Here is a 21152-nt window from a genome sequence, read left to right as displayed (position 1 = left end):
CGATGCATTGCCGGCTGAGGTTCGCACTCTGCCCCATTCCGCCTTGCTAGTAACTTTGCTGTGCTTGGCGGTATACTATCTTGTTGACAGCCTCACACAGATTATGTGTAGTCGTACTGCAGATCTTGACATCACGTCTCAGCAGAATTATCCTATTCGGTCCAGAGCAGTGTCAGTGCTGTGCAAGTACCCGCCTCTTTGCCTGGGCGCCATAACCGCTGTTGCCGGGCGCGACGATGGGCGTCTATCAACGTACGGGCTGTGTTATAAAAGCGCGACCCCCGCGTTCGTTCGTGCTTGAGCTCCTCATCTTCTTCGAGCCAAGTTTCACGGGTACAGGTACTGGCTAGTGAGTACCCCATCCCTACTGCAATCTGGTGGTCGTCTGAATGCCGCGTTTGCTCTCTAGCCTTGCTTGTTTCGTTTTAATCTATATTTCGTCACGCTACTCACTTTCACCTTCGTCAACGACTTATTTTGCTACTTCACGACTGGTCTACGATGCGTTTCTCTGCTGTCGTCGCTGTTGCTCTCCTTGCCGCTACCGGTCCGGCTGTTGCACTCCCAATGTATGTATCTGCATTCTAGTCCGTTCAGATGAATCTGAACGGAACACTTGAAGCGGGACCGAGTTCGGCATCGCTGCGCGTGCCTTACAGTGAGTCCGTCTCGTATCTTGAAGACGATGCGAAAACTGAGTGCGTATGAATAGGAACCGCCGGTCAGCGGATATGGTTGAGAGCTTCTACGCCCGTGATGAGGACGACATGTTGCTCTCTCGCAGGTAGATTATATCACTGTTGTAACGACTGAAGCGTGAAGCTGACAACTTTGCACAGGGAGCCCGTCAACCTGAACAGGCTGAGAATCGGGGTTGTGGCCAACAGGTACAAGCGCTCCCCGTTCGTGGTCTTCTCGAAGGCAGCGTACGTCCTCCGATCGGTCTGGGGATGTTCTGCAACTACTGAACTGACCGTGACTGTTTCTAGGGCGAACATCCCTGCGTGCCACACTGGCTTTGCGTTTTGTGGGCGATCCATTGAAGACGAGCTCGATTGAGGAAGTTTACATTGATCAGTAACTTGCGGTAGCTTGTAGTTCTTGACGACTTTCATGACGAAATACGATTACGATTAGGGAGCTTAGACATTTGACGGACTGCATTCCGATTGCACGCAACCATTCAACCCATCTTTTTGACAGGCACTGAAACAGTCCCAATAGCTGTATCGGCCGTGCCGAACGTGTGTATTCATTCACTCGTGTCCACTTCGTACTACATGCTTTGGAATTCAGCGACCGAATGCGACACGTTGATGGGGTCCGCCCATTCTCAACCATCCGCGTTCGCAAGCGAGTGATCCTCCCAGCATCCCGGCACCGGCGTTGGCGCCGCCGCTCTAGGACGCCCATAGATGTACATGGCGCGCCCTATGCGGGAGGCGCAATGCATGACATGCAGCTGGGGCGATTATGTCTTTTCCCGAGTCCCATAAGAAGGTCATTTCGGCGGTTTAGTATCGAATAGGAGGGAGAGGTTCGGCTCGAATCGTGGATAGGTCAACTGATTGCTCAAGGGCTTCGTCGAGCTCGCCGATGAGAACTCTACAGTGGCGCCTCTGTTAGCAGTGAAGAGATAGAGATGAGAACACATACATTTGATCGCCCTTCACAAGATACAAGCCCAGCGGTATCTCTTCTACGCCGTCGTCCATGCTGTATACGCGCTCTTTCGAGTCGGAGAGGACGACGTTTGATTTTTGGTCGTAACCAGCCATGACACCCTGGACGCCGGAGAATAGACATATCATGATTAACGTGAGTCAAACGACAATGCAGGTAAGACACGCACCACTATGGCGCGTCCATCCTGCAGAATGAGGAGAACGCGATCTGAGAAGCGGAGAGTGAATGAGACGACGTTCCTTCGACCACTTCACAACTGATGATTCAGAATGAAAGCGGCGCATGTAGTGCAACTTACGGTCAACATAGCCCTGCAGTGTGGCCATGGTTTGCAAGGCCGGCAGACGGTTGTAGTGGTCGAACGCGAAGGGTCGCCGCCTTACACGCGCGATGCGGTCGGTGGCGTCGAGGCGGAATAGGCTTCACGTGATTTAGCTCCCAAGACTCAAACCCGCTGTACTTCAACTTTCCTACCGGCATTTCTCTCTTCTCTACCACCATATTTACACTCATCGATGCTCACCCGGTTAGCTTCCAACTCCTGTAACGGTCTGGCAAGCTTTGATCTCATGACCCAGACAACATGCTCTCCGCCGGACCGCCTGGTAGCCTTCCTCTCACAGCGAAGCTGCTGGCCATTGATAGTTTTTACTCAGTGAGGATATGCTCCCACACATCTGTGATGTGGTATCCATCGCGGCCCGCCTCGCGTAATATTACAATAAGAAACCCTATAAATTGGCAGTGCGTCCGCGCATGCTGTCGCCATTCAAGGCTGCTGCATCTGCAGAGTCGACGGTGATCACACAAGATGTTTACGATCCTGACGGCATTACTCTTGCTCGTCGCCGTAGCCTCTGCGTACGAGAAGGTGTGCAGAGTAACGCCACTTGGCGGCGGTCAAGACGATGGCCCGAATATCAATAGTGTCTTCGCAGAGTGTGCGTCCGAAGCCACGATCGTCTTGGACGGCTACTACAGCGTGAACACTCTACTTCTGACCGAGGGTCTCAGTCATGTGGACATCTTGCTAAGTGGAACAGGTCAGCGTTGATCGCATGGACACTTCTGTATGACGACTCCAGTCTAACTCTCAATGCAGTGCAATACACTCCGGACATCGCGTATTGGTCTCCAAACAGTCTTTACTTGACTTTCCAGAATGCGTTCGTGGTCTTATGCTTAAATGTGTTACCAGTGCCATATGCTGACTTGTCAGTACCACGTAGGACGACATTCTGGTTCCTCTCAGGAGACGATATCCACCTCTACGGAGGAGGAACCATCGATGGCAACGGTCAGGTTTGGTACGACACCTTCAACATCACCGGAGTAAGTTCTCTCCAATGTTATCCGATAACCAGATTGACGTGTCATCGCTATGTAGAATTCTGCAACGGCAGGGGCTTCCACGCGGTCCTTTGCACGCCCCATACCTCTGACGGTCGGTAACGCCTCGAATGTTGTTGTTGAAAACATCACGCAGTGGCAGTCACCGAACTGGGTGAGTGGTTAAACCGTTATTTCATCGCCGTCATTAATTTCAGCTTGGAACCCATGCTCATGTTTAGAACAATGTATGAGCTCTATCAAATGGTTCTCAAGTGAGACTGACCAATGTGTGCGAGCAGTTCGTGTACCAAAGCACGAACGTCACGTATCGCAACATCTAGTACGTTATCAGAGCGCGATTGCTTCTACTGCTCCTAATGTATCACCCTAGTATCGACTCCTTCTCATACTCCAGCGCGCCAGCTAAGAACACCGGTAAGCTCATTTTTAGACACGATTTGAACGTCTACTGAATGGTCTCATTTCGTAGATGGATGGGACATCTACCGTTCCTCCCAGGTCACCATCACCGACTCAACAATCAACAACGGTGACGATTGTGTCTGTGAGTCCTCCGTTTGTCGGGCTTGAGCATCTCATTGAACGTACGTCTGGCAGCCCTGAAACCGAACGCTACCGAGATTATTGTGACCAACATGTGGTGCAACGGCTCTCATGGCATCTCCATCGGTAGCCTTGGCCAGTACGCTGGTGAGACCGACATTGTCGCAAACGTCTTCGTCAAGAACATCACTATGCGTTACGCTGAGAATGGCGCTCGTATCAAGGTCTTTGGCGGTAGCCCTGACGCGAGTACGTAGTTCAATTCCTCCCATTTCGATTGCATCGCTACATGTGCGCAACGGTATTACAGACAGCACGGCTGGTGGAGGTACGGGCTACGTCAGGAACGTGACGTTCGAGGACTTCTACGGTAGGGTACTCAAACCGTCGATCGTATGCCGTCGACGTTGAATCCTCCTGAAAGTTTATGTCGTCGACGACCCGGTCGTTATTGACCAGGTCAGTCGCCACTATGTCACAACACACCCACGCAAGCCTGATACCTTCATCTAGTGCTACGAGACAGACGCTTCTGTCTGCGCTGAATACCCAAGTCAGCTCTCCATCTCGGATATACACTGTAGGCGCCTTCATCAAACCATTATGCTCATGTAGTCACGTCGCATCGCGCAGACTCAAATGTGACGGGAACATCGTCTGGAGATGAAGGGACCGTCGTCGTGGACCTAGAATGTTCGCAGGAATGTGAAGACATTACCGCGAGTGGTATCGACATAACGTCGCCGAAGGGGCCGGCTACGTATGTTTGCCAGAACATCGCGAGTGAGAACGAGGTAGGTTGTGCTATCGGGGTCTACACGAGATTGCCAACTGACTGTCTTGCACAGTTGGGCTTCAACTGTACTGCCCCGGCGAGCTAAGGCTGATGTATTGCCGTCGGCGTTTAGCACCGTAGCAGCCTCGGCATGACAAGGATCGCGGATCCGGGTTTGAAGTGGATTCATGTCCGCGTTATTTGATGCGTGTCCGTCCTCACTGCTGTCTATAATAAGTGGAGGAGAGTGATATGAAACCAGTCACTTCATTGAGTGCGCCGACTCGGAGATTCCGGACAATCTCCCAGCGTATCCCTCTCGGAGGGCTCCGCCTCGTCCAAGGAGCAAACCTTTGGCTCAAACACAGTGTGAGTCGCTAGATTTTGTGCGTCCCGCTCGTAAGGTGAGCTGACACTGATCACTACTAGGGGCTCAGAATCCGCACATGCTCGGCTGGACCAATTGCGCCTGAAGGTCACTCAGCTGGCCTTGTCACCTTGACATGGGGCGTGCCCACAAGCCAGGCGCTGAACCACAGCTTATGTTAACACACTTGAGTAAACCTGTGGTACGCAGTGATTGTGACAATGCAGATGAGCTATGTTTGCTGCCGCGCGTTGGTCCTGGGACGTGTTGCACAGGGACACGTCCCCACGTGACGGCGACGCGACGCGCCCGGGCCGCCGCATCCCCGCTGCATTCCACTGCTTCGCACACATTAGTCCGGCTGGGCGTGCAGGGGATCCTTCGCGCTACCACGGTCCTCGTCGTCCAACCCCTGCGCGGGCCGCTCGATGAGCGCTCTCATGGTATACGGCAGTCCCGTCATGGGGATCCGCGTGACAGTAGGGGCCTTCATTCACAATCAATAAATAGCACACCTCGTCGAGGAAGGACTGAGCTGCATCCTCGCCCTTCCGACGCGTCGACGTCGTCTGCCGAGGTATCCACTATGTTCAAAGCAGCGCTGACACTCATATCCCTCGCTGCGAGCGCGCTCGCATGGGACACCGTTTGCGCAGTGAAGCCCCTTGGTGGAGGACAGGATGACGGACCGAACATCAATGCCGCGTTCGAGGAGTGCTCGAACAATGCAGCAATCATCCTCGACGGATACTACAGTGTCAACACCTTGCTCCTGGCGGAGGGCCTGAGTTATGTTGACATTGTCTTGAGCGGAACAGGTAAGGGATGATTTGTCGGTTCTACGCATTGACGTCCTTACATGGACACATGCTACAGTGCAATACACGCCTAACATCGCTTACTGGTCCCCGAACAGTCTGTATTTGACTTTCCAGAATGCGTACGTGTGTACTTCGTAATGCAGTCTCTCAACTGACCTTTCTACAGGACAACTTTCTGGTTCTTGTCCGGAGAGTATATTCACCTCTACGGCGGCGGTACGATTGATGGCAACGGGCAAGTATGGTGGGACACGTTCAATACCACTGGGGTAATGTAGGCATCATCTCGCATGCTGCAAGAGGAACTAACTGGTTCTCGGACTAGAACTCGGGTACTGCTGGCGGCTCGTCTAGGACCTTCGCCCGGCCGATTCCACTTACCGTCGGGAATGCATCGCACGTCATAGTTGAGGATATCACTGAGATTGGCTCGCCGTTCTGGGTACGTTCAATCGTACGCGTTTGCTTCTGATACAGTACGCTAAATGTCGTGCATAGAACAACGTAAGGATGGGCAAAGTAAATACCCGTAATCCACTCACTTTCCATTCTTAGTTCGTGTATCAGAGCACAAATATTACCTACAGCCGTATCAAGTCAGTTTCCTTCTGTCGTCCCATCAAAGAGCTCATTCACTGACAGAACCCTCAGCATCAGCTCGGTGTCGTATTCAAGTGCTCCGACGGCAAACTCAGGTAGATCCAATCCCAACGAACAGTGGACAATATGACTGAAGATGCGTCTAGACGGGTGGGACATATATAGGTCCTCATATGTCACTATTCAAGACTCCACTGTCAATAACGACGATGACTGTGTCTGTAAGTAGACCAGAGAATCCACTACAACGATGCTTTCCATCCTAAAACTTGACATAGCTTTCAAGCCGAATTCGACCAACATGGTCGTACAGAACATGTGGTGCAATGGCTCGCACGGCATTTCCGTCGGCAGTCTCGGGCAGGTGCGTTACGCATCTGTTCAGATACAAAACAATGAATTAACTCTGTTTGCCTCTTAGTACGCGGGCGAGACTGACATCGTCGCAAATGTGTTCGTGAACAACATTACAATGCGTAATGCGGAGAACGGTGCACGCATCAAAGTGTTCGGTGGTAGCCCCTACGCCAGTGCGTATGATTTTCGTCGATTCTGTCGAAGGGCGCTTCTCAATAATTGAAACAGACAGTACCGCGGGTGGTGGCAGTGGATACGTGAAGAACATCACCTTCCAAAACTTCTACGGTGAGTGTTAGAGTGTAGGCCCAACCATGTCTCATCGTGCCGTTGCAGTGTACAACGTCGACAATCCGATGTATCTCAACCAGGTACAATATCCTTACTCATGAGCGTGACTGAAGCTAAGTCTTTGTTCCAGTGTTACTCGACGCCTGCGGCCACCTGTGAGGAGTATCCGAGCACTCTCTCTATCTCCGATGTCCACTGTACGTTCATACAACCCTTCACTCCTGCGCAGTTCTTCACCTCCAATCTCGTAGACATCAATGTGACGGGGACCTCGTCCGGCGAAGAGGGCAGCGTCGTCGTCGACCTGGAGTGCTCAGCCGAATGCGAGGACATCACGGCGACTGGCACGCAGTTGACCGCGCCGAACGGCACCGCGACGTACGTCTGCGCGAACATCGCAACCTTGAACGAGGTACGTGTCGGACCACCGTCCGTGGTCATTCATGAGCTGATGGAGTACGCGTTGCATAGCTTGACTTCAACTGCACTGCGCCTTCGTAAGCGCTGGGCGCGCTGTGACCGTATATCTGGAACAGCATGGACGTAAAAAGACTCAGGCTACTTAGGCTACGACAGAATGATGAGACACAGTACGAGGTCTGATTGCAGAGATGTTTAATGCAGAGAAGGCTTGCACGAGGCGCCCTGCAATGATGACTAGTGCTACTGTACTTGGTTGGTCCATCGAGGCCACAATTCGGTAACCTGGAGACACCAGGATGAGCACTGGCATGACACCTACGCGATGCATTCGGACCAACCTGATATGTACTGACACAGAACGTCAGGCTTAGTACGCCGCACCTGGTGATCGTACTTTGCACCATCCGCTGCGCTACTGGTTATGAGAGCCCACGGAGGTATCAATACCGTCGTGCTTCGAGAAGTCCACCAATGGTGCACCAAAACAGCGTCTCGTGCTGCCGCTGGTCGCGGAGACGGTTATTACTCGTATACTAAAGCAGATCCGGTGAATTCGTTTGCACCTGTTTGGACCAGCGCTTCTGTCTACGTCTGTGGCTGAGTAAAAGTCGATGTGGCCGATGCGCCGTTATGCCTCGTTATGCCTCGATGCGCCATTAGCCGTTACCAAGCTGCAGTAATCTATGTCTTTTTTCTGTGTTTTATGTAGACCATCGCTACCAATTGACTGTAAGTCTGCGGAAGCGCGACGCATCCCGACTGCCTTCCCGAATACAGCAACTGGCTATTGCCTCATTGAGCTGCTTTGTCACACTACCGCCCTCCAACTCGGTTCCAATCAAGTCGTTGTCCCCGCCCGCTCAGCGCATGGTTACATGCAGTGTTGCACGACGCCCTTCCCCTCTCTGCGTCTGTACCTCCTGTGTCATGCATTCTGTGCCTCTACCCCTGTCTTCGTTATTGTCTCCCAAAATGGTAAGGCTGCCTGTTGTCTTTGTGTCGATCAGATCTAACGTGTTATTGTTATGTGTTCCACTGTATTTCTGCCCGCTGCCTGCCCGCCGTTTTTGACGTGCTGTCCCGCAACTCCCGCGATGACCAACCTTCTTCTCTTCGGCTTTGTATCCCTCACCGACGGCCGTCGTTCATCACTTGAAGCACTAACCGCCAACGCGGTACTTCGACGTTCCACAACTACTACGCCACCTTGATCGAATGCTCGAACGGCAGCGACATTCCGGCTGAGCTGCGCGTGTAACCATACAGCCCTCCAAACGACACTGTCTTAGCTGACAATACTATTGCTTACGTCATCGCGCGTGCCTACTGTCCTTCTGCCGGCATGGCTTTGCTTGATGCTATTCAGCTCACACCTTTCTACGGCGATCCATCTCTCGGGGACGAATATGATCAGAGCATTCTGTCCTTCCCGCCCACCATCATCGGCATCGGAACGGTTGCGTCCGCGTATGATGTGCTTGCAGACGGCCAATCAAAGTCATTCCCTGTTATCGCCCATGAGCGCGTGCGCGACGAAAGTAAAACGTCTACTATTCAGTAAGTGTAATTACAACACTGTCTTCGCGCTTTCATTAAATCTCCCACTTACTAGGTGCATATACGACGCTTCGCCGCGATGGGCTACCGTTCCTGCTCCTGCCCCCAATTCTACCGTATCTTTCCACGGCCGATGCTCGCGCGTGCATTCAGATGGCGTGTTGGGAGGCAGACGACGCCGGCATCGACTCCCCCGACAGCATAGTTAACTACGTTGCCCGCCAGAATCCCGCAGGTTTTCCTCCCCACTCGTTGACCGTGAAGGTTAACGCCGTCTAATGCTTGCTGCGCAATTTCTCCCTCGACCGTGGCTTGGTCAAGAACATTCGCGTTGTTGTCATTGCGGTCGGCCCCCGTCTCGTCACAGTCCGCATTCTACCGGGTATTGCAGGTGTCAGTGTCATCGATGAAGAAGACGTCCTCATACCTCGGATCACATTCTCTACCACCCTTTCCTCGGGCCATACACTCCTCCGTCGTCAGTTTCCTCTTGCGCGGCCGCCGGCATATGCAATGACATTCAACAGCTACTTACCAAGGGCTAACTCTTGACGCAGTGTGAGTAGACCTTACGAGACACGTGTTTTCACATGGACAGCTGTACACCGCCCTTTCGCGCATATGTCACCGTGACCACGCAAGAATTTTGCTCAAACACGACGAATCCACTACTATCAATGTAACCTATGACGAACTTCTACTATGATGGTTTATGACTTTGATGACATTGATGTTCACTCAACCGCCGGAGCGTAGCGATGGCGTCCCTTGTATACCAGATCTGATTCCGATTGACCTCTGCACACTTGCCTAAATGGGACGTTTTGTGGCGCCGCTGCTGCGCCGGGCCAGTGTTACGACCGGTGAGCACTTGCAGCGAAAGCGACACATCTCTTCCGAGGAATGAACGTCAGTGAACGCTCTTCTAATGCCAAAGCTCGGTGGCCCATCATTACTCTTCTCCCCACACGTCCGCTCCTTGCTGTCATCTCAGTGGCCCGGGCACATCGCCTCGTGGCTATCCACGCCAATTTCCTCGCAATTGGCCAAGTGTTGACTGATACAATTGGACCGCAGTTTTCTTGCTCTGAAGCTCAATGAAGCTCCATGTCAGAGTACTAGGGAAATGAAAAATCACCCGTTTTGAACCTCAAAGCCCATTTAGCCTTGCTCACAAGCATTCACGAACGACGCGGGATTGATTGGTGAGGGATCGAGGGCTGGGGTGAGTCACTCGTACCGGTCCATGGCATGTCTAACCCTCGTCCCCAGGTCATATGTGGTGCTCGACCGACCGCCGTCACCGCCCCTCTGTGCGAGACGCACGAGCTCTTCCTCAAACTACGCAGCATCTTGGTGATTCCAGTGTTGACTTATTCAACCAGTTTGCCATACGTACCGCGCTTCCCCTCAATGCCGTGCTTCAATTTGCTGACTTCAGAGCATGGATGCCCCTCTGACGAGCAGCAGCATCAGCTTGAATTCAGATCCAGACGCGGAGGAAGGTGGAGACCGACTGACGATGCGCACTGAACCCATGCCGGCTTTCATCGGACACGCAAGGCGCACCCGTGAACGCATCAGGAGCCTCTGGCAGATGCACCACGAAGAAGACATTCAAAATTGCTAGCGATCGTGGCGGACAGGGTCCGCTGCGTGACGAGTACGCCCAAAAGATCAGCAAGCCATATGGTGGAGAGAACAACTGGGCGGTTCGTTCACTATGTGGACTCATAGCTCTGAGCGGAAGACTCGGACTACCCATCATTACTCGGTGCGAAGATTCAATATCAGTTCTCTTTCCGGCTGACACTGTCGTTAGGCCCCGTCGATCTTGCAACTCGCTGCATTCGAGCTCGTCCGCGCTTGGCTTGCCCATGAAGTGGGTCCATATGCTTGCAATTGGTTGTGGTCTACCTGTCTGGGCGCGCGGCTCCGCACGGTCCGTCTTGCCTGAGATGCCTGGACGTCATCGCTGATTGGTTCCGGTGCGAGTTGGACTCATCAATAAAGGAGTCATTGGCCTCGCGCCCAATAACGCAGAACAGTCACGATGCATCCTAGCCAGTCTCTGTTGCCTTACTGCGGAGCATAATCCATGCGTCGATCTTACGGCGGCCCTCAGGCTGGTTCTAACTTCTAAGAAAGCCAACAGGAAGGTTTGAGGAAGGTGCACAATTCATCATTGACCCTGCGTTCCTTCCGGGCGTCCGGGCGACCCGCCTGCAGAATTGCCTATCATAGCCGGTCTGTGGGGTGGAATCGACATCTTGACCCAATTCTGAGCTTCAATGATGGAAGCGCTGGGCCTGAGTTGCGATTTCTTTCGACGTCACGCCAACGCGCGTCTGACCGTGGCAACACTTTGCTATCTACTCTCACAATACTCTCACAAGCTCCCCTTCGACGTCACTTCAGAGTTCCACAGATAATCAACGGCGGCCTCGCAGTGAGAATCGCTGCTGCGGCAAGACGTCGCTGGGACACGGTTCAATATCCATGGTCGTTTGAACATCTGAGGTAAGAGCTCTCCCGGACGGTCGCTGTGTATGGACTGACTGTTGAATGTACCTGCAGCATGAGCCCGCCAAACAAATGTAGCCCGCCATCACCATAGCCATTGAGCCGCGAAGGACATACGGAAGCAATGTGACGCGATACGAGACGAGCGCCTTTCCGGCTCTTTACGGCGCTCCCGGAAGGTTTGCACGATTACCTTTAAGCCTGACCCGAGTCCGCAAAATCTTGCACTGACCGAGACAGCACCTCGATAACGGACCCAGCGATGGCGGATTTCAAAGAGGACCTGGACGCCACCGACATCGAGGTCCAGAGCGCGGACGCCAAGGTGGTGGTGAAGCGTGAGCCTATTCATGTCATGGTCGATCTCGCGATCGCTCCTAATGAATTAATGAATGGCAGCGAAATGGTACCGCTCGACGATCTACAACGCCGTCATCCTCGGAGTCTGCAACCTGCTGGCTCCGGGCCTCTGGGGCGCTCTGAACTCCCTCGGAGCGGGAGGGGCGCAGAAACCATACTTGGTCAACGCGGGCAACGCGCTCACATTCTGTCTTATGGTTGTCACCTGCATGCTCTCAAGTATCGTGGTTAAAGCGATCGGGATCAAGTGGACGCTCATCATAGGCACGATGGGATACGTACCGTACGCCGCCGGGCTGTACACCAACAACAGGTATGGCACCGAGTGGTTTGTCCTCTTCGGTGCCGCCCTCTGTGGCTTGTCGGCAGGCGTCTTCTGGATGTCGGAGGCAGCAATCGCGTTGGCGTACCCCGAGCCATACAATCAGGGCCGTTTCTTGGGGCTTTGGCTCAGCTTCCGGGTCGGCGGACAGATCCTCGGGGGCGCCATCAACCTCGGAATCAACTCAACGAGAAACGAGGCCGGTAGCATCTCGTACAAGGTGTACCTCATAATCATCGCGCTGCAAGCTCTGGGGCCGTTCGCGGGTCTCTTGCTGAGCAAGCCAGAGCAGGTGCAGCGGAAGGACGGCGTCCCCGTCCGGCTGAAGATCACGAACGGCAGCATCGCGGAACTGAAGGACACGACAAGGCTCTTCTTCAGCAAGAACTTCCTGCTCATCGCCCCCCTCATCGCGCAGGCCGTCTACTCCGAGGCCGTCACATACACCTACCAGTCCCTCTGGTTCACCGTGCGCGTGCGCGCCCTCGGCTCGTTCGTCTCCGGCATCGTCGCCATGATCGCGGGCAATCTGCTTGGCGCCTTCCTCGACCACACGAAGCTCAGGCTGCACACGCGCGCCCGCTGGGCCTTCTTCACCGTCTTCGGCCTGCAGGGCGCGTGGTGGATCTGGGCGACGATCCTCGTCACCGAGTTCCGGAGAACGCAGCCGACGTACGACTGGGTCGACGCGGGCTTTGGCAAAGGCTTCGGGCTCTTCCTGTTCCTCGTCATCGGCTTCCAGGTCCAGTATTTGTATCTGTAAGCGAACGTCTCACAGAATTGGAGACGGGACTGATGCCAGCGCAGGTACTTCGTCGTCGGCACCCTCGCCGACAGCGAGGCCGAGGTCGTGCGCATCGCCGGGTTGCTTCGAGGCACCGAGTCGGCCGCACAAGCTGTTAGTGTAAGCCATGCCCACACCCACACCCACCCCGCCACAAGACACCGTGCTGACGCGATTCATTCGCAGTACGGACTGAATAGTGTGCCCATCTTTGCCTCGGTCGGCGGGGTGTACTTGAACTTTGGCATGTGGGCCATCTCCTTGTTCCCCGCCTGGCTGGTCGTCCGACAGATCGGATATGGACTGGGGGATGGCAAGGCCCGTCGCGAGGCGGATCTAGCGCGCGAACAGCAGGAAGAGGAGAAAAAGACTGACAGTTAAATGACCGAAGAGTCAGCGAATGCATAGATTCCTGGGACACGCATAAGCAACGTAGCATCAAACATCTGTATGACCGATAGACACCAGTGGAGACGTGTGTATGTATAATCGTGTTAGCGTTCAAATTCCGGTAATGCAAGCAAATCACACAGATGGTCAAAACGTCCTAGTGATCGAACCACGACAAACACTCGGCACTCAGCGCACTCAACTCCCTGTGGGTATGAATAGGCGCTCAAGCTCCACACACGACGAGTCTACGGATGGATTGCAGTACTGTAATAGGGATGCTCTACAAAAGGGGGGGAGGCATTGTCCAGAGAAGAAGCCAGCATCGCCGTCTAACGCCATTACATATGTACAAAGGAGCGCACGGACCCAAGATGACAAGGGAGGGACATATCGTTCGAGATTGGTATTCAAATATCCACTGAACAATCACACGTACGTATGCTACGCCGAACCAAGACTCGGGTCTTGGGTACCGGTGGGGGAGGTTCGATTCCGGGGTGAATGCGGCGTTCTACTTGCTGCCGGACGTCTTGTAGAGGACGAGGCCGCCGAGCGCGATGGAGTAGCCGAACACCTGGAGCGGCGTGATCGGCGTGCCGAAGATGAGGACGGAGCCGGAGATGAGCAGGATGTCCTTGAAGACGCCCGCGAGCGTGAGTACGAGGCCGCTGCCTGCACCGACGAGGAACACGGCCGCGACGTTCAAGAGGAACGCAATCGCTGCGTTGCTTATCAGGATCAGTGGTCTGTCGCCAGAAGCGGCAAGCGGTTAGTGTGGGCAGCATAGGGCAGGAGGGAAGACGCACCCGATGCGGAGCACTTCGTAGAAGGGCGCGAGACCTTCCGTGAACGGGAGCACGGCGAGGTTGATGACGGCGCACACGGGGGCATAGTAGTGCAGCGACACAAGCGGGTCCATCTTGAGGCTGTGCAGAAGAATCTGTATCATGACCAGGCGCGATGCCTCGAACTGCGGGAAGGCCTACATCAGTGACCTGACATAAAAATCAATCGTGAGGGGGGACGTACCACGACGGCAGCGGCCTGCGTGAGGAATCCAACGAGGTTGAACTTGAGCTCGCCCTGCGAAGCAAGCGCTACGCCTGACGAGATCATGATGACGATGACGGCTAGCTTCTTGTTGGGCTCTGCAATCCGGAAGATCCATGAGATGAGCAGGATCGCGACGGGCACGAAGGCCTGTAAAACGGATCATCAGATCGCATTCGATGCTGTGATGACAGCGGCGGACTAACCTTGAGCATCTGGATGTACGCCACGCTCAAGTACAGGTATGCAGTGTTGCTCAGAATGAGGGAAGCGCTGAAGAGGATGCCGATGGGTAGTATGGAGCGGACGAACAGATCTTTCGAGACGTGGATGTCCTTAGCGCCGTCAAGGAGGTGTGTCGTGCGTTGTAGGACACGGGTGCCGATTGCCTAGAGAAACAGTAAGCAGTGTTCTGCGAAGTGACTAGACAGTGAAGAAGTTGGTCACATTCGACAACGCGCTACGGCGCGTACATCTGTACTGCATCTCGGGTGCGGGCAAGCTCAGAAATGGGCAAAGACAATGATTCCTCTCAATGGTGAGAAAACGCAATACTGAGAGGCTTCCGTAGCAAGTACGTTTACCATCGAAGTGTAAGGTGACGCCTATCGCCACTCTGCTAGAGTATAGACATGTTACTGGCTAGAACAGCGCCCTTTCAGGAACCTCAAACACCAACGTGGATGAGACACCTGAAGCGGGCAATGTACAGACAGCTCGTTCAATCGTATTGTACGAATCGCCTCAGAACCACTGTTCTCCCACCTATAAGTATCCATCCTTGCGGCCAACACCCGGGACCGCACTATCTTATGTCGATTTTCTCAAGGACAACGAAGACCACTCACCGCGAACGTAAGGTGCCATGTCACCAGGAACACGGGGAATCGGAACTGTAGCGTATTGTACACGTAGTTATTGTAGATGATGACAGTCGAGCTGAGGATGATCCAAATAGGAATGATAGCTGCTGCAGAGAGCTTCGGCTTGTTGGCTGGCCGGGCGGCCTGCGCAGTAACGGGCGACGGCAGTGGGTCGTTAGAGGTCTTCTCTTCGTGGACTGCAAGCATCTGAGAGCCACTCTGCTCGTCAGAGGACAAGGCCTTCTCGTAGTCTTTGCTGGACATGACTAGCTTGTTGAGGTCGCTGGCAAGAGGTGATAGAGCTGCTGTGGCAGGTAGGTGCGAGGTGTCGGAAGATGGACAGGCTCGAGTTAAGTGCAGCGAGGCAAAAAGGAGGGACTATGAGTGGGATGGTGCCTTAGGAACCGAACAAGCCAGACAGGAGGTCGCGACGACCGCCGGGAGGATGAAGGGCGGAGGAAAGGAGTCGATGCCCGTTTTCTACGCGCTCGACCGACACGGCATATCGCCCGCACGTGACCCCTGCCGGGTTCACGACTTCACGTCGGCGGCAGGCGCCTCAGCCTCAGGCCCTCAGCCACCATCATCTCCTTCTCGCCGTCGGCATTTGGCCTACAGCGAGTGCCTCATCAGCCCCTCAGTGTTTATTTCTTAGGCCACTGCAGTCCTCTCTCTATGAATCCTATTCTTATAGACCCTTATCTGCGTGTCCGAAAGTTTCACGGACTGCAGGCCCGGAGGGACTTGGCAATTCACGTCGGACGGCTTACGGCGCTGGCATCACCGCCCCGGCTATGACAGCTTCGACAAGCATCAGGAAACTCGCAACACGGCGTGAACGTCCCGTTGACAACTGCCACGTACGTCTTCTCATAATGAGCTTGCGGGTATCCTCGACGCTGGCTGTTGAAGGTAGGCTTTGGAGACTTTCATTCGATGGTCGAGGCCCACTTGCGAGTCGCTGGCCTCCGTTTTGTGCCAATAAAAGCAGATAATGTGCGAAGTCCAGGTCCTGACAATGCGTCATACGTTCATCGCCCCCCCTAAGCTCTCATCCTTGTATTTATCAGAATCACGACAGCCCAGACTCGCGCCGGACACGAAGACCTCTGGCCGTGCACTTGCACAGAGAACGCAACACCGAGATCACCACATCTCCGTATGTAGTCTCTACACCTCAACTGCAGGATAGTCGCCGTGCCACAGCGCGGCCCACCGGTATGCGGTACTTAATGTGCTGGGAACATCGCGGACCACGCTACCGTAACATTAAGGCACACCGCCTCGTGCCTATTCAATGTCCTCGATCGTGGTGGACGACACAATACACTTGAATCGAGCGTGTGTCACTCTGGACTATCCACGAATTGCTCTACCTCCCCTCATAGATAGGGTTACAGGTGACAATAACCTCCTGAAGACAGCTCGACCCCTGTTGTCGATGCGCTCCTGCATTCTCGTGTCGTACGGTGTCTGGCCCTGCGATCGCGAAGAGTCATATCGCCCCACCGCTATCTGTGTATACCAGCGGAGATACTTCTCGTGAGAGGCCGTTTGTGCGCTTCTGCTCAGAAGCCAGGTCCCGAGTCTTGCACGCGATACATTTTGTGGATCAACGGCGCTGTCATAGAACTTTGGGAAGACAGACGATCTAGCCGTACGGGAAGGTGTCGGTACGCTGAGGACCGCAGACTGAAGACGGGCTTATCGACACTATGCATGCACTCAGTGCAGAGTCAACTACCGTATGTCTCAGTCCCAATCTCATACAGTGTAGGAGAAACGGTACCGCAGGTGGCACAGCAGGCGGTGTGCCGCTATCCATCGTGGCTACCACGAATACTCAGGCTCACAGGTATCTGTCACCTGCAGTTCCCAAAACTCTTGAAAATTCCGAGGTTAGTGAATTGAACCAGTTCAATGTATCCAGCGGAGACTGACCTTCCGGACAGAATTTACGCAGCCCCAGTCAAGCTCTGCTAGCCAGCCCTTATATAAATGGACCGCTCTGGTCCGATCCAGCTGGTCCACCGCGACGTGCGGTCTTCAGCGCGATGGCGTCCACCGTGTCCCAGGGCTGGAAGGTGTAGATCGCAGGAAGGTCGGTGAAAGCGACGCTGGCATTGAACCAAATATTGGGTGGATGAAGTCTTTGAGTCAGTCCCCTGAATCTACGCTTACAGGTGTTAGTCCGGGGTCTCGTACAAGTAGATTCACGAGTGATTTGTGAGAACTATTTGTGTCTGACCACAGGACGGATGGGTGGGGTCTCTTGGTGCGATTATTGAGCCTATCGGCGTCCGAACACGAGTATATCAAAGTGTGCTCGAAGTTCGCTGTTTGCACTGGACGACGGTCGTGTATAGCATAGGAGTCACGGATGACCAGGCAGATCGACACAGTAAACTCATGATAGCCCTGTCACCAAGTCGATGTATCATGCAACCGACAGCGAGCTGCAGCAAGTGAAATAATCACTTTTACTCTGGAGACTGGCGCCCGGCGCGTGCGTGTGGCATTGGTGTGGCATTCATGATCACGCCTCAGGCTGGCATCGTGACTGCTTCAGTGTGCAGCTCTTGCTTACTCTCAGATTGCTCTCATACTCCTTACCACCGGATAACTAGATCTCACAGTATACAAGTCATACTGGGCGATACTAGTAGCCCATAGAGAGGGGACTCACTTCGGTATGTCTGAACCGCGTTAGGGTGCTATTCCTTGACAGTTGTTTCCACGACTATAGGCCCATATCAAGAAGGTGCACTCAGGAGTGTGTCGATCTTGCTGTTCCCATCAAGGTTGGACCGCAGCATCGAGGGCGAACCAGACTACACTGGCAGCGGGTGGTCGAACGGCAGAAGGTGCGGATCACCTCGAAGGCAAGATCCGACGCTCCCCGCCCGTGTACGCGCTTTTGGTGAGGGCCTATGTTAGCTAATTCCATATTGCTATACCCTTCCCGAAAAAGCGTGCTTGGGCGGAGGTCGTCGATTGACTCACCTTCTGGTCGAGCGATTCGTACCCTCCCCCGACTGACCTCGGCCATAAACCCCGGTCTAGCTAGCCCTTATATCCCTTGTGTTTGGGGTCTAGTGATGTGGAATTAGTTGGTATCGTTTTGGAAGCAGCTGGAAGTACTGAACTCGCGGGTTGGTGCTGCCACAGGGCTCGATCGTGCGCTACAACTCAACCTGCAACTATGCCAACAGAAGCGACGTTGCACGGAAGGCTTCCACTCGAAACATGGGACAACGTCGTCGACCATCTCTGGAACGATCGCCGGGCGCTCACGGCATGTAGCCTTACCTGCCACGCCCTGCTGCCCGCTTCTCGATATCATGCGTTCTACTACGTCTGCCTCCACGATGCGGCTCGTTACCATTCCTTTGTAGCCCTTCTCTCCGAGAACAACTACGTGCAACGATACGTCCGTGCGCTCGCCGTGCACGGTTACGGCTGGACCGACAGCGAACATCAGATGTTTCCGTCTAACGGAAAGTGGCTCGACCTCCTTCCAAAGCTGGATCGGCTCTGGCACCTTTGGCTGCGTCAGTTTACTTTCTACATCCCTCCTGAACTGAGGGGCACGACAGGCTCCCTCGTACGGGGTATACGGGCGCTGGATCTGACGTTGATGGCAAGTGAAGCAGACGATCTCGCTTCGCTGATCCGTGCCTGTGGTGCCCTGTCCACCCTGATACACCGCTCACCTGCCTCACCATGCGACATGTCGGCTCTAGCATCCCCAACGCACGACGTGCGGGACTGCACCATCGGTACGTTGATCTGGCAGCCCGAAACCACTCCCACAGGACAGCGCAGTTCCCTGGCTGCGCTCACCGAATGGCTTGAGCGGGGGAAGCAGCCCTTACGGAGACTGGCAGTGACGCGGATCCATGCAAAATCCTCGCCCCTTGTGGTGGTGCAAAAAGTACTCGATGCCTCTGGCGACTCGCTGGAACACCTATTCCTCGAGTTCGCTGACTTGATAGACGACCACAGCACCCCACCCCTCATTGACCTCAGAAACAACACTCGTCTCAAGACGTTGCACCTTGCAGTCCAGAGCCCCAACCTGCTCGACATCACCCACATGTTGTCCATACCTAGCTCCCGCGACGCGTTGGGTCACCTCACCTCTCTCAACTTCCGCATCGTCACCCACAAGGACTCCATGGACCAATTAGCCTCAGACTGGGTGCGATTCTGCATCGGGCTCAACGACCTCTGTCTCACCTATCCCCTTCTCAACTGCACACTTGGCATCGATCTCCGCAATCTATGGCGACATGCCATCCCCTCCGCGTCCCTTCCGGAACTAAGCCAGAGCATAACGGGACTTCAGACACAGTTGGTCTGCAGCCTTATGCTGTCGCTCCCGCGCCTCAGTCGGGTAGGAGGCCCCGGGAGATTACGGTTCGGTGTGGTCTGGATGTGGGCCGGCGGCGATGCGTTCTTCCAGAAGGCCCCCAACGGACGGTGGTACCCGCCGGAGTACTTCCTCGGCGATCCGGAATGGTATTACAAGGCTCAGGCGCCCTGGGAATTCTAGGTGAGTTGAACTGACTCCCGTCTCTCGTATACGTCTTAAGACATGCACAGGGCTAGGCATGTCACTATGCCTGGATATAGTACCTACGGGCGGCTCAATGGTTGCTTATCAGGATGTGATTCATACTGTGAAGAGAAATACGGGGTCGAAGATACGTGACAATCATTTTCGAGCCAAGTAATCGTCCAGAATGCCTCGTTATTATGTTTCGCGGCCGTACATCGCAAGCGAATGCATTGACGCTTTCCAACCCGAGGACACGCTTTCAGTACTTTTATCATCATTGACTTCACCGCTGTTGGGATATGTTCTGAAGTTCGTATATATATCCAAACTGGCACCGGAGGGCTTTCTCTCGGTACGTGCTCCCCACATCATGTGCATATCATGTACGGCATTGACGATGTCGGTTATCATAGTGCGCGGCGTGTCACTCACTGAGTAGTTGAGTTGCGAGTTGTCATCAGGATACAATCAACAAACAGACGTAGCATTTTCCGCCGCAATCGTAAAGCATTTACAGAAAACAGGATCATTGGCTACCACTCGAGAGGCTTCTGCATGGTCAGCGAACGTATCGCAAGACGACACAAGCAACTAAGACGACAAGAAGTACCATAAAGGATTTTACATAACCTGTACCTGCCGGGGATGTACTAGTCGAATGCGAAGGATGCGTGCATGGTGTCGCGAAGAAGCGCATTAACTTGGGCAGGTCCTCCTCCATATCCGCGTCATGGAATCGCAAGGAGCGGCAGCCAGCTGGCGGCGTCTCCTTCCTCATCACCACAATGTTCCCTGCCCATGGTCGGCATGACCATACCCAGCCTCCCGTCAATTCCCGGAGACAACGATTAATCCGGGAACCGTTGAAGAGGTAACAGGCGTCATATGAGACAACGAGGTCGTATGCGGGCGCAGAGCCGTCCACAGGTGGACCACCGCTGAACACCATCGGGAGTACGATCGTAGGTCGCACAGACCTGATCTCGAACCATTTCCTGAGGTTCGGGGAGTGTGCGATGCCGAGGTCCCCGGGATACGTCGGGTCTTCGCGCTGCACCTTGCAGAGAACCTTGACTATGCGAGGTGCGTCTTCGTTGACGGGGAAAAGGATGGCGCTGATCTTGACAGTGCGCGGTCGAACACCCGTCGGGGCTGCACAGAGTCTTTTGTGTTGGGGCAAATCCTGAAATATTTGAGTATGTCCTAGATACAACAGATCGGTGACGAAGTGCTCACCTCAGTGATATGCTCGTCGCAGCAATAGGAGACGTCGCAGCAACGAGGGCACTTCATAGATGCCTTTACGCCGCAAAGGCGGCACAATTCTGCGGATTGAGCTGCGTTGGACTCCGCCATGGTCGACAGAGCGGACATGCGGCGAAGGTGAGCTCAGACTTAAAGCTACATGAAGTACTTCATTTTCCATCGTGGCTTCCCCGCCAGCGAACTCTAACCTTAGTGGGTCCAGACTGGGAAGCCTCCTGATTGCAGCGAACAGAAAGCTCAACAACACGTACCGTACG

General features: G+C 54.2%; 6 protein-coding genes across 6 annotated transcripts; 4 read left to right on the top strand and 2 right to left on the bottom strand.

Annotated features, from left to right (window-relative positions):
• Positions 1-235: 235 nt before the first annotated feature.
• B0H18DRAFT_1026553 (uncharacterized protein) lies at positions 236-1207 on the top strand. The gene is made up of 6 exons (XM_048029823.1): positions 236-349; positions 410-569; positions 623-658; positions 713-784; positions 840-926; positions 990-1207. The coding sequence occupies exons 2-6, from the start codon at positions 502-504 to the stop codon at positions 1057-1059; spliced, it is 333 nt and encodes a 110-aa protein (XP_047889843.1). The 5' UTR covers positions 236-349; positions 410-501; the 3' UTR covers positions 1060-1207.
• Positions 1208-2057, bottom strand: B0H18DRAFT_1026547 (uncharacterized protein). The gene is made up of 4 exons (XM_048029822.1): positions 1985-2057; positions 1853-1893; positions 1657-1784; positions 1208-1605 (listed from the first exon to the last, which is right to left on the bottom strand). The coding sequence occupies exons 1-4, from the start codon at positions 2010-2012 to the stop codon at positions 1515-1517; spliced, it is 288 nt and encodes a 95-aa protein (XP_047889842.1). The 5' UTR covers positions 2013-2057; the 3' UTR covers positions 1208-1514.
• Positions 2058-2168: 111 nt separating this feature from the next.
• On the top strand, positions 2169-4623 carry B0H18DRAFT_623280 (glycoside hydrolase family 28 protein). Its single transcript, XM_048038822.1, has 14 exons — positions 2169-2729; positions 2789-2852; positions 2916-3018; positions 3074-3190; positions 3258-3263; positions 3318-3358; positions 3410-3453; positions 3509-3583; positions 3637-3831; positions 3893-3952; positions 4007-4041; positions 4096-4162; positions 4216-4376; positions 4431-4623. Exons 1-14 carry the CDS (start codon positions 2498-2500, stop codon positions 4461-4463), a joined length of 1233 nt encoding a protein of 410 aa, XP_047889841.1. The 5' UTR covers positions 2169-2497; the 3' UTR covers positions 4464-4623.
• Positions 4624-5237: 614 nt separating this feature from the next.
• B0H18DRAFT_1026534 (pectin lyase-like protein) lies at positions 5238-7787 on the top strand. The gene is made up of 16 exons (XM_048029821.1): positions 5238-5542; positions 5601-5664; positions 5712-5814; positions 5871-5987; positions 6044-6049; positions 6101-6141; positions 6197-6240; positions 6292-6366; positions 6424-6509; positions 6567-6675; positions 6731-6790; positions 6839-6873; positions 6924-6990; positions 7045-7205; positions 7265-7495; positions 7552-7787. The coding sequence occupies exons 1-15, from the start codon at positions 5311-5313 to the stop codon at positions 7292-7294; spliced, it is 1230 nt and encodes a 409-aa protein (XP_047889840.1). The 5' UTR covers positions 5238-5310; the 3' UTR covers positions 7295-7495; positions 7552-7787.
• Positions 7788-13270: 5483 nt separating this feature from the next.
• Positions 13271-15536, bottom strand: B0H18DRAFT_1026520 (triose-phosphate transporter family-domain-containing protein). Its single transcript, XM_048029820.1, has 5 exons — positions 15054-15536; positions 14412-14594; positions 14185-14355; positions 13962-14125; positions 13271-13901 (listed from the first exon to the last, which is right to left on the bottom strand). The coding sequence occupies exons 1-5, from the start codon at positions 15330-15332 to the stop codon at positions 13667-13669; spliced, it is 1032 nt and encodes a 343-aa protein (XP_047889839.1). The 5' UTR covers positions 15333-15536; the 3' UTR covers positions 13271-13666.
• Positions 15537-18270: 2734 nt separating this feature from the next.
• Positions 18271-20124, top strand: B0H18DRAFT_1213663 (uncharacterized protein; the record flags this gene model as incomplete). The annotated part of the gene is made up of 3 exons (XM_048036531.1): positions 18271-19623; positions 19674-19981; positions 20043-20124. One exon carries the CDS (start codon positions 18271-18273, stop codon positions 19621-19623), a length of 1353 nt encoding a protein of 450 aa, XP_047889838.1. The 3' UTR covers positions 19674-19981; positions 20043-20124.
• Positions 20125-21152: the final 1028 nt, after the last annotated feature.

This window comes from Fomitopsis serialis (assembly GCF_022376445.1).
Source record: "Fomitopsis serialis strain Sig1Antser10 chromosome Unknown B0H18scaffold_74, whole genome shotgun sequence".
Lineage (NCBI taxonomy): Eukaryota > Fungi > Basidiomycota > Agaricomycetes > Polyporales > Fomitopsidaceae > Fomitopsis > Fomitopsis serialis.
Note: the sequence above shows the minus strand (reverse complement) of the source record. Positions and strands in the feature narration are given on the sequence as shown.

Excerpts from the sequence above, each read along its gene's own strand:
- B0H18DRAFT_1026553 (XM_048029823.1), top strand. The coding sequence starts at position 502 with ATGCGTTTCTCTGCTGTCGTCGCTGTTGCTCTCCTTGCCGCTACCGGT. Across the intron at positions 570-622 it reads CCGGCTGTTGCACTCCCAAT|CGGGACCGAGTTCGGCATCG; the intron begins GTATGTATCTGC and ends GAACACTTGAAG. Across the intron at positions 927-989 it reads GTGGTCTTCTCGAAGGCAGC|GGCGAACATCCCTGCGTGCC; the intron begins GTACGTCCTCCG and ends GACTGTTTCTAG.
- B0H18DRAFT_1026547 (XM_048029822.1), bottom strand. The coding sequence starts at position 2,012 with ATGGCCACACTGCAGGGCTATGTTGACC. Across the intron at positions 1,894-1,984 it reads ACTGCAGGGCTATGTTGACC|ATCGCGTTCTCCTCATTCTG; the intron begins GTAAGTTGCACT and ends TCCGCTTCTCAG. Across the intron at positions 1,785-1,852 it reads AGGATGGACGCGCCATAGTG|GGTGTCATGGCTGGTTACGA; the intron begins GTGCGTGTCTTA and ends TCCGGCGTCCAG.
- B0H18DRAFT_623280 (XM_048038822.1), top strand. The coding sequence starts at position 2,498 with ATGTTTACGATCCTGACGGCATTACTCTTGCTCGTCGCCGTAGCCTCT. Across the intron at positions 2,730-2,788 it reads CATCTTGCTAAGTGGAACAG|TGCAATACACTCCGGACATC; the intron begins GTCAGCGTTGAT and ends CTCTCAATGCAG. Across the intron at positions 3,359-3,409 it reads GTCACGTATCGCAACATCTA|TATCGACTCCTTCTCATACT; the intron begins GTACGTTATCAG and ends GTATCACCCTAG.
- B0H18DRAFT_1026534 (XM_048029821.1), top strand. The coding sequence starts at position 5,311 with ATGTTCAAAGCAGCGCTGACACTCATATCCCTCGCTGCGAGCGCGCTC. Across the intron at positions 6,142-6,196 it reads ATTACCTACAGCCGTATCAA|CATCAGCTCGGTGTCGTATT; the intron begins GTCAGTTTCCTT and ends CAGAACCCTCAG. Across the intron at positions 6,991-7,044 it reads CTCTATCTCCGATGTCCACT|ACATCAATGTGACGGGGACC; the intron begins GTACGTTCATAC and ends CCAATCTCGTAG.
- B0H18DRAFT_1026520 (XM_048029820.1), bottom strand. The coding sequence starts at position 15,332 with ATGTCCAGCAAAGACTACGAGAAGGCCTTGTCCTCTGACGAGCAGAGT. Across the intron at positions 14,356-14,411 it reads CGTACATCCAGATGCTCAAG|GCCTTCGTGCCCGTCGCGAT; the intron begins GTTAGTCCGCCG and ends TCCGTTTTACAG. Across the intron at positions 14,126-14,184 it reads CGCAGGCCGCTGCCGTCGTG|TTCGAGGCATCGCGCCTGGT; the intron begins GTACGTCCCCCC and ends GCCTTCCCGCAG.